At 44.3% G+C, this 10,361-nt stretch overlaps 2 protein-coding genes across 2 annotated transcripts in view; both read right to left on the reverse strand.

Moving 5' to 3' along the window:
• Positions 1-2,472, reverse strand: part of LOC105468609 (tripartite motif containing 34) — a 44,120-nt gene extending 41,648 nt beyond the window's left edge. The window contains exons 1-2 of the mRNA XM_071075200.1: positions 2,404-2,472; positions 2,089-2,115 (exon numbers count right to left, since the gene is read on the reverse strand). Of these exons, the coding sequence (XP_070931301.1) occupies positions 2,089-2,106 (18 nt within the window). The 5' untranslated portion in view covers positions 2,107-2,115; positions 2,404-2,472. The remainder of the gene's footprint in view (positions 1-2,088; positions 2,116-2,403) is intronic.
• On the reverse strand, positions 1,140-9,270 carry LOC105468607 (tripartite motif containing 6). Its single transcript, XM_011718804.3, has 8 exons — positions 9,214-9,270; positions 8,628-9,117; positions 7,721-7,816; positions 6,782-7,012; positions 4,261-4,283; positions 2,404-2,504; positions 2,089-2,115; positions 1,140-1,873 (listed from the first exon to the last, which is right to left on the reverse strand). Exons 1-8 carry the CDS (start codon positions 9,234-9,236, stop codon positions 1,308-1,310), a joined length of 1,557 nt encoding a protein of 518 aa, XP_011717106.2. The 5' UTR covers positions 9,237-9,270; the 3' UTR covers positions 1,140-1,307.
• Between the last annotated feature and the right edge of the window lie 1,091 nt (positions 9,271-10,361).

Below are 10,361 nucleotides of genomic sequence, written 5' to 3' on the forward strand. Positions count from 1 at the left end.
CAGCAGCTCACTCACCAGCTGTTTGTTCCTGTGCTAAGGAAAAGAGAGTGTGGAAAAGCTGGAAGAAATCATCCTCTTCCTGTAAGTGCTTTATATTATTCATATTTTCTCTTTGAATTTTCTTTCTATTCTGAGAGAAAAATATGTATTGGATTGTTTTTCTCTCTCCACTATCCTTTTGTTTTTACTTCAATTTATCTGAAAGATATATATAGTTTTTATTGTTCTATTGTTATTCTTAAATGTAGAGAGGAAGGCCGAAGGTTGTAGTGAAGATTGTAGCGAAGACTCTCTTCAATTTGAGTTTGAAGCTACCCAAATTATCATGATAATGGTTTGGCTTTAGAGCCCAATCCTATACATACTTATACAAAAACACAGTAATTTATTTGGTTATTATTGCATTTTATAGAACCTGGCAAAGATATTACAAGAATGTAAAAATACAGGCCAATTTCTTTCATTAACATAGATGAAAACAAAATCTAAACAATATATTATCAAAATAAATCCAGTATTGCATACAACAAATAATAACAGTGTATTTCAGCAATTTGTGGCCAATATAACAAATTGAAGTAAATCAATGTACTAAGCCACATTAACAGAATAAAAATTACACACAATTATCTCAATAATTTATAGAAAAGACATAGGTAGAATACAGTTTTTCATTTTATACAAAAACTTGTAGCAAATTATCAGATCAGAACTTCCTAAATTTGATCCCCTGCATCAACCAAAAAAAAAAAAAAACCCTGCATCAAATACTATGCTTAACGGCAAAATAATGAAAGCGCCCCCTATCCACATCAAGACCTGTCATCAGACAAAGATGCCTACTTTCACCACTGGGTGCATTCTAGTACTGAGTAAATGTTTAAAACGAAAGAATTGGCTGGGTGCGGTGGCTCACATCTGTAATCCCAGCACTTTGGGAGATCGAGGTGGGTGGATCACTTGTGGTCAGGAGTTCGAGATCAGCCTGGCCAACACGGTGAAACCCTATCTCTACAAAAATACAAAAATTAGTTGGGCATGGTGGTGGGAGCCTGTAATCCCAGCTACTTGGGATGCTGAGGCAGGAGGTTCGCTTGAACCCAGGAGGCAGACGTTGCAGTGAGCTGAGATTGTGCCACTGCACTCCAGCCTGGGCAACAGAGCGAGATTCCATCTCAAACAAATCCAAAAACCAAAAAAATGACAAAAAGAATTGAGAACACAGAAAAACAGAAGATCAGAAGGGAGAATCACATGCTGATAAGCCTCAGGGTACTTATCAGAAGTGGGTGGGAACAGAAGACTATTCAAGAGCTTGGACGACGCAGGGTCATAGGAATTACACAGTTGCAAGGATTAAAATATGGACAAAGAGTAGTGGGAAAGTAATATTTAGAGAAAGTGTAGATGGGGAAGCCATGGTTTGTGACATTATAAAAGGAAACGGTGCCAGCCTCATAATCTAAGAAAACCCCAACACGGCGAGGGGGCACCGTCATGGAGAGGAGCAGAGAAGGGGAAGAATCCTCATAGGCCCTGTATTCATGGTTATGCTGTAACCCAATCACCCAGTATCCTCTTTGAGGCTGATACCTGGAGTAAGCATTGTGATTTTGAGCATACTGGTTGAAAGAGAATGTAGGTCCCACTGAATTGCTGCATACCCCCAGGATCCAGGCAGTCTTCTTGGCCACATCTACCTCCCAGTAATGCTTTCCGGAGGAGAAGTGCTGGGAGCCCAGGACACTACAGTCATAATGCTTTTCCAGACGGGAAGGTCCAGATACTTTAGCTCCCACAAACCTCACCTGTCTCCGGTTTTTAGCCAGGACAAGATTTAAATTAGCTGTGTGTGGATTCAGGGTCACGTCCACTGTAGGAAAAGGTACAACATCAGCAGATGAGAATAGGGACATGGGTCTCATTATGCTGAGAAGAGGAAACACAGGAAGTGGTTGGAGGAACTGGAACTATATGGCGGGGATGGGGGAGGCATCAACACCTAGGACCTGTGTGGCTATGTCTGGGGAGCACATGTGAAAGGAGATCAGAATGTGCCAGCCCAAAGAGGCCATGGCTTCTACTTACCCCAGTAGCTTTGGACATCTGTCAGCTCTGTAATGATAAAAAGAGTCAAGAATGTTGAATAGGACCAGTTGTCTCATGTCTGGTATCTCTCTCCTTACCAGATTGAGGGGCATGGTGAGGAATCCTGTGAGGATGTCACCTGGCCATTTCATCTCCCCTTAAATACAAACTGCATCTTCTTCAGCACACTATGTCCCTCCCTCTGGGACCTCCCTCTTTGCCACTATGCTCAAATACCAACTATATCCTCGATCCTGTTTATTTCTTCCCACGAAGTAATTTCACATCCAAACTCTTTCCTCTGAATCTCCTTACCTCTAAACACTCGCAGCATCCTTTTCAGATCTGGGGCTCGAAACATACTTCTCAGCTTTGTAGGGAGAGCTTCTGGCTTCCTCAGGGTCCAGAACTCACTCCTAGACAGGACACGACTTCTGAGTTCCCACACTGCTGACTATGGGTTCCTCTGCCACCCGTCTCCCTTACCTCCCAAGCCATGGCCTCTTTGGGCTGGGAGGATGAACTCCAATCCTCCTTTCTGAAGAAACTTAGCATCATTTTGCAAACAGCCCTGGCACTGGAGCCAGAAGACCTAGACTAGAAACTATCATCTCACGATCTACATAAACTTGTGTAAGATTTAACTTTTTCTTTGAGATGGAGTCTTGCTCTTTCGCCCAGGCTGGAGTGCAGTTGCGCGATCTCGGCTCACTGCAACCTCCACCTCCCAGGTTCAAGCAATTCTCCTGCCTCAGCCTTCCGAGTAGCTGGAACTATAGGCACATGCCACCACGCCTGGCTAATTTTCTTGTATTTTTAGTAGAGATAGGGTTTCACCATGTTAGCCAGGATAGTTTCGACCTCCTGACCTCGTGATCCGCCCTCCTCGGCCTCCCAAAGTGCTGGGATTACAGGTGTGAGTCACTGCACCTGGCCAACATTTAACTTCTTAATGTCTCATTTTGTTTTTCTGTTGTTATTTTTAGAAAATACTATAATTTTCCTTTTTCTATGTCCTAGAGATATTATGCAATTCAGTAAAATAATGGCTTGGAAATCTTTTGCTACCTCTAAAACAAGATATAAAATATTTAAAATCAGAGGGGCTGAAGATGTCTGGGTTGAAGACAGAACACCAGGGGCCTGCTGCTGGGGCTTGGAGAGTATCAAGTGAAGGGGTTTCTTCAGAAGAGTCTGTGGGCTTAGGCCCTAGGATTTCTCAGAAAACCTTCAACACAGCATTTTAAGATTTGCTGTCTCTGGGAATGTTATGCCGCCAGCTGGAGAAAAGATATCCTCACCTCCAAATGGAGAGTACAGATTTCAGAAGGGACAACAGGCTTCATATTTTACGTGTCTGTGAGGAGCATGAACGTACCAAGTGTGCAAGCAGCTTGAGATGTCACCTTGTTGATAAGACTCTGGAGTATGCGATAGAGAACACGTTTGATTCCCGGGCTCAATTATTATCCTCAAGAGCTCGGGTTTATGTTTTTACTGGAATTGAGACAAAAGAAAATCTACTAGGGAACAAGGCCTGGGAGAAAGAAAAAGTCCCAAGAGCAAATTCTTAGACCTTGAGAAATAATGCAGATAGGAATGTCACTGATAAAATTCACGGGCAGGAAATTGCAGTGAGCCGAGATCACACCGCCGCACTCCAGCCTGGGCAACAGAGTGTGACTCTGTCTCAAAAAAAAAAAAAAAAAAAAAAAAAAAATTTACGGGCAAAGAAAATTCCTGTGTATTTTGAGGTAACTATAAACTTAAGAATCAGGGATGAAAGCAGGCACAGAGGTTTACTGAAAAGTACACTTAACAGGGTACTTGGGGAGTCACTGATACTGCAACTCTTTATTCTTTTTTTTTTTTTGAGGCGGAGTCTGTCTCCCTTTGTCTCCCAGGCTGGAGTGCAATGGCGCGATACTGCAATTCTTTATTCTAAATAACAGTACTGTCCCCAACTAGTGACCTCCCATCGCCCACATTTTCCTACAGAGAAGCCAGTTCATCCCCTTTAGCTGGGGGTGCCAAAACTCTCATGTGATGCTCAATTCAAGACTACAGTCTTGAATCTTCCCCACTCTGATTTTTCTCCCCTTTCCCACTGTTCATGGGTAAAGGAATCATCTGTCAATCCAGGGGAGCTACCTCATGTTCTCCTACACATACCTTTCTGTGACATCACTCACATCCTAGGAAGGAAAAAGACAGGTTAAGTCAAGGAGTAACAGGTCATGCCTTTATCCACATTTCTCCTTCCATGTCCACTACCCCATGACATGACACACATAAAGACCATCCTAACATGGAGCCACAGAGCAGAGATAAAAACTCAGGCCAGACTGTCCCTAAGAACCCATGTGAAGACCTCAAAAAATAACTCAACTGACTCATCAGTGTCTCGATTTTCACAACATCATGTGTGTGCTTATGCGTGTGTAATGTTATGTATGTATAGCATGTATTATTTGTCAGGCATTGTGCCTGGCCTACAGAACCTCAGATGATGAAGTCATAATCTCCATCCTTGAGTAGCTTACATTCTGTTCTGGTTGCTGAAGATACAGGCTCATGGGCTTTAAATATGGTTGCTTCTCAAACTTCACCTTCTCTAACCCTCTACCCTACCTTTGCTGACTTTATCCATTTCCTTCATTTTAACACACACATGTTGATGATTCTCAAATCTGTACTTCTGCTCAGCCCACTTTCCTTATGATTTTGATTAATATATACACCAGCAAATGAGTCACAGGTACCTCAAATACAAGATGTTTAAGAGAAAACTTATTTCTGCAACTCTTGTCTCCCTTCCATCCTACTGAATCATACTAGCAACCACCTAGTCACCAAATTTAAGCAAATAGGTAATAATTACCATACATTCACCCTGGCCTCCTATCTTTGCCCAAGTCAGTCCACCTCACATGCTTAATTTCATTTAGCCACGGGTGGTTCACCTTTATCACTGGCACTGCCAGTCTCATTTCCATGGAATTGGCCTATTCCCTTCTATTTGGTCTCTTTATCTTCTGCTCCATACATCTCAATGACCCTGAAGAAAAGCTTAAGTTTGGTCCATATAACACAAGATTAACTATTTTCTCTGTATTAGGACTGTTTATGGTGGCATTTCATAGAGACACAACTCAAACTGGCTTGAACACACAACGTGGTAGAGGTGCTGTGTGTGTCAATTTGCAGTAAATATCCAGGATTGTATCAATCTTACATTGTGGCTGTACTGAGGAACTGAAATGATCAAATCGATGTGCTATTTTGTGGCTAATTCTCTTATGTTGGCTTTATGTCTATATTTTGAAGCTTTTATGTTGTCTATAAAATCTTAATGGGCAACAATTCACACAGATATGGAAAAGAGAAGGAAGAATGTCTGTGATGGGAAAATTCTAGAAAATTTATTGTTAGAAAAGACTCAAGTTTAAATGTCCATTGGGCAGTCATACTAATGAATGTGGAAGTATCTAAACTAGTAATATGAATTGATGATTCATTTGCATTTAAAAATATTTACAGTTTGAGGAGTGGTGAGGAGCCAGAACAAAAGAGTGAAGGAGAAAGTATCAGGGTAACAATATCAATGATGAGGACAAAACGGCAAGAAGAATAAAATGAAGATGCAAAGCAGGAAGCAGTGAATGAGAAACAGCTGTACTAGGCAGAAAGTAGCTACCCATGGCTCTCATACTAAGACCCAAGAATATGTAAATAAACAATTATTCCACCAAGAAAGAAAGAACAAGAGGAAAGCACGAAGGCAAACAAAACATAAAGAATATCTTACACTCTAAAGGTTACAGAATATCACAAGGTACATCATGCCTTAAATTCACAGCCACACTATTCATTCTATGCAGAAAACAGCTGCTAAAATTTCAACCTTAGTTCAAGTCCCTCCATCAAATCTTTCTAGGCTTGATACCTTGTAATCTTTGACCTACACACATATAGACCAGAGCCCAGACCCCCAAAACCAGTTCAAATATCTATTACTAGAGTATGTTAAATCACTCTGCTCTAGAGAAGAGAGTGAAAACAACGAAGGGCTGGTAATACATCATCTCTAAGAATTTAGCTTGGCATAAGTGTGCCTGTGACTAAGCTGGGTAAGAAGCACTTGGCAAATTCCCAACACAGCATCAGAGACAAGAGGTGCCTAATGAACAGTGGTTCTCAATTGGGAGAGCACTGTATTCACCCTGGGGCTATCGTGGCAATGTCTGAAGAAATCTGGGGTTGTCACATCTGGGGTGGTGCTGCTGCCATCTAGTGAGCAGAGGCCAGAGACGCTGCTAAACATCCTACAATGTACAGGAGAATCCCATGCAGCAAAGAATTATCCAGTCAGAAATGTAAATAGTGCCAAGACTGAGAAAGAAAGAACAGAAAGAACAACATCAATGGATACAACAGATCTTCTCCACAGCATCAAATAAACTTTCAGACAACCTTTATAAATAAAACGGGGTTTTCCCTTGCATTTGAACTCTGAATTATCTTATGCTTTACTCCGTATCTCTAAACAGTTTAATAGGGGATAGGCACTATAGCACCAAAGGAATGTTTTTTCTTGTCCCTGCAATGATGGTAGTCTGAAGTTCCAGAAAGGAAGGAAAGTTAGTTTCTCTTTTCCTTAACTCTCAGATCTGAGCTTCTTCACAAGCCTTACCTGAAGCAGCTCCATTGTTGACCCCTGACATCGACGCTCCAGATCCAAGATGAGCTCTCGCAGTGACTGGCTCTGGTGGACCAGATCATTCTCAGCCTCTTCTATAATTCGTAGCCCCTTCTTCTCTTCCTCTTCCAGCTTTTTCAGCTCTCGCTGCTCCACTCTGTCTAGGATGTTTCGCAGCTGATTAAACTCTGTCTGGATCCTGTGTCTCTCGGGCTCCATCTGATTCTTCAGGAACAGGGAAGAAAAAGAGGCTGCTATTCTGTCACACTGAGGTTCTCCTCTGTTAAAAGCTGGGGAGTTGGGCTCAGGACTGTTTTCCTGGGCCAGGCCTCCCAAGGAGAGGGAGGGTAAATGCTGCAGGAGGAAGCCTTTGTAGCCTTTTCTTCCCTTCTTTTCTCCCTTCAGCTCTGCCCAGACCACTGGCCCCGGGCTGCTTTATCTAGGCCATCTAGACATCAACTGTGATTCCTGGGTGACATTTAGATTCCAGGAAGCCTCCCTCACCTCTGCATCAGCCTCCTCTTCCAATTTTGAGTACTGAGGTAGAAATTACTGGCCTGTGACTAACTGTCTCAGATCTGGGCTTCTTCGCAAGCCTTACCTGCATCTTCCCTTGCATTTGTACTCTGAATGCAATGGAAAAGCCAAAGAGACTGAAACCGTAGAGCAAGATCCAGAATTATGAATTGGGGGAACCCCTAGCCATGGTTCCTCTGCTATGTGATTGTCTCCTAGGTTCAGTTTTGATATGTTTGCTATTTAGCTCTCCTCTCCTCCCCCTGTTTGGAAGGAATACAGTGGAGGACCAGGCAAAGGGAAGCTCTTCTAGTCATGGCATCAGAGGACAGACAGGACAAGGACTCCTTTGCCCTCAGCTCCTGTGACCTGCCATGATTCCTGCCCCAGGACATCCTCAGAAAAAGTCCCCCTTGCCTTCCAGCATGTCTTCTTCTCTCTGATAAAAGCTGTTAGCTTCTCAGCTTCCTGCTCCTCATTCTTCAGCTTCTTTAGAGACTCCTGAAACTTTTCCTGGAAGAAACAAATCAGATCACGCAGGATCAAGCCTTCAGTTGACTCAGTACACAGACATGGAATGAATGGGACAGAGATTCTGCTAACCTCAAAAGGAGCCTGTCCTAACCTAGGATGAAAACTTGAGAGGGCCAACAAATATTTCATATACATGGGATGAAAACCAACAAGAATAGGCTGGTTCTCCATTCCTCCTTGTGAAGGTGCCTGACCACAAAGCACCTGTGGCTCATGCATGTAATCCCAGCACTTTGGCAGGCTAAGGCGGGCGGATTGCCTGAACTCAAGAGTTTGAGATCAGCCTGGGCAACATGGCAAAACCCCATCTCCACTATACACACACACACACACACACACACACACACACACACACACACGAAATTAGCTGGGCATGGTGGTGCACACCTGTAGTCCAACCTACTTGGGAGGCTAGGCATGAGAATTGCTTGAACCCAGGAGGCAGAGGTTGCAGTGAGCCGAGATCGCGCCACCGCACTCCAGCCTGGGTGACAGAGAGAGGCGCCTTCTCAAAATAAATATGTGAGTAAATAAGTTCCTTTACCTTCACTGCCAACGTATCTCCACACTCAATCAACCAAGTACCCCTTTTCCCCTCAGCAGCTCTATCTACTCAATCTGGAATAGCAAGTAAGAGATAAAGTCTCTATTCTTAATCAGGGAGGCAGTTTCCAGGTTCATTCTCTAGGTAAATGGAAAGACTACAAAGAGATTAGATCAGAGCATGATAAAACGTTAAAACCTACCAAAGACCCTGATCTCTGTCTCCCCTTCCATCCTGGGGTCTCACCTGGTACTCCTGGGCAACCTCCTCCACGAGGAACGTGTGGTGACCACGGTGCTCCTGAGACCGCTCACAAAGCCAGCAAATGACCTTCCCATGCTCCTGACAGAAGAGCTGCAGTTTTTCTCCATGGTCTGCACAAAGAACTGCTTTCAGCTGCTTCCCAGGGCCCAACACCACCTCTCTGAGCCGCCTCACTATGTTGGCCAGATGCCGATTAGGCCGCAGGTTCCCTGGCTGGTAGCTGGTCTGGCACACAGGGCAGCTTCTTTCCCCTTCTTGACCAATCATTGATTCCCTGCTATTCGGTGTGATGCAGGCTTGGCAGAAGCTGTGGCCACAGTCTATGCTCAGGGGTTCTGTTAGGAGCTCCAGGCAGATAGGGCAGGTCACATCTTCTCGTATGTCCACCAGTACTGGTGAAGTCATTGTAGCTACTCTCCTGGCTCCTGCCTGCCTAGCCCTGATTTCTAAGATGTTTCTTGCTTGTAGAATCCTAGGTAGATGAGCAAACAAAAAAAGGGTCAGGGTAAGAAAGGAGGGAGATTAAAGGAATACTGACTGCCCAGTCCTGGATGAAGAGGTCAGACACCTGGGGTAACAAGGGCTCCTCATTCTAATATCGAATACGTTCTTTATTCTGGCTCCGATTTCTTCCCATATTAGAGCAGTGGTTATGATTTCCTCTTTCTCCCATTGAACGGAGTGACAAACTGAGGCCCTGGAAAGGAGGGGCCTGTGTGAGTCACTGTCTGTGTGATCTTTTCTTTTCTTTTTTTTTTTTTTTTTGAGACGGAGTCTCGCTCTGCCGCCCAGGCTGGAGTGCAGTGGCCGGATCTCAGCTCACTGCAAGCTCCGCCTCCCGGGTTCACGCCATTCTCCTGCCTCAGCCTCCCGAGTAGTTGGGACTATAGGCGCCCGCCACCGCGCCCGGCTAGTTTTTTTTTTTTGTATTTTTTTAGTAGAGACGGGGTTTCACCGTGTTCGCCAGGATGGTCTCGATCTCCTGACCTCGTGATCCACCCGTCTCGGCCTCCCAAAGTGCTGGGATTACAGGCTTGAGCCACCGCGCCCGGCCTTTTTTTTTTTTTTTTTTGAGATGGAGACTCACTCTGTCACCCAGGCTGGAATGCAGTGGTACGATCTCAGCTCACTGCAACCTTTGCCTCCCGGGTTCAAGCAGTTCTCCTGCCTCAGCCTCCCAAGTAGCTGGGATTACAGGCACGTGCCACAACACCTGGCTAGTTTTTGTATTTTTAATAGAGACGGAGTTTCACCATGTTAGCCAGGGTGGTCTTCAACTCCTGACCTTAAGTGATGCTCCTCCTTGGCCTCTCAAAGTGCTGGGATTACAGGCATGAGCCACCACAACTGGACTGTGTGATCTTTTCTCACCGAAAACATATCCTCAATGTTAAAAGCACCCAAAACACACTGTTGCCTCAGGATTTTTGCATTTGTTGTTCGTGCTCTACTCTGCTATCTGCATGACTTACTAGCTTCCTACCTATTCCCTTATCAGAAGGGTTTGCTCTGACTAGTCTATTTAGAGCACAGCCACCATACAATCACTCTCCACATATTTACCTCATTTATTTTACTTCTTTTTTTTTGAGATGGAGTCTCACTCTGTAGCCCAGGCTGGAGTGCAGTGGCACGATCTCGACTCACTGCAAGCTCTGCCTTCCGAGATCATGCCATTCTCTTGCCTCAGCCTCCCCAGTAGCTGGGACTACAGGT

The sequence above is a fragment of the Macaca nemestrina genome, chromosome 12 (assembly GCF_043159975.1).
Source record: "Macaca nemestrina isolate mMacNem1 chromosome 12, mMacNem.hap1, whole genome shotgun sequence".
Lineage (NCBI taxonomy): Eukaryota > Metazoa > Chordata > Mammalia > Primates > Cercopithecidae > Macaca > Macaca nemestrina.

Coding starts and splice junctions, on each gene's coding strand:
- LOC105468607 (XM_011718804.3), bottom strand. CDS start 9,236: ATGAGGAGCCCTTGTTACCCCAG. Junction 2,505..4,260: donor GTGAGTGATGTCACAGAAAG/GTATGTGTAGGA, acceptor TGTCCTGTCTAG/GAGTGAGTTCTGGACCCTGA. Junction 1,874..2,088: donor AGATGTCCAAAGCTACTGGG/GTAAGTAGAAGC, acceptor CTTTTCCTACAG/TGGACGTGACCCTGAATCCA.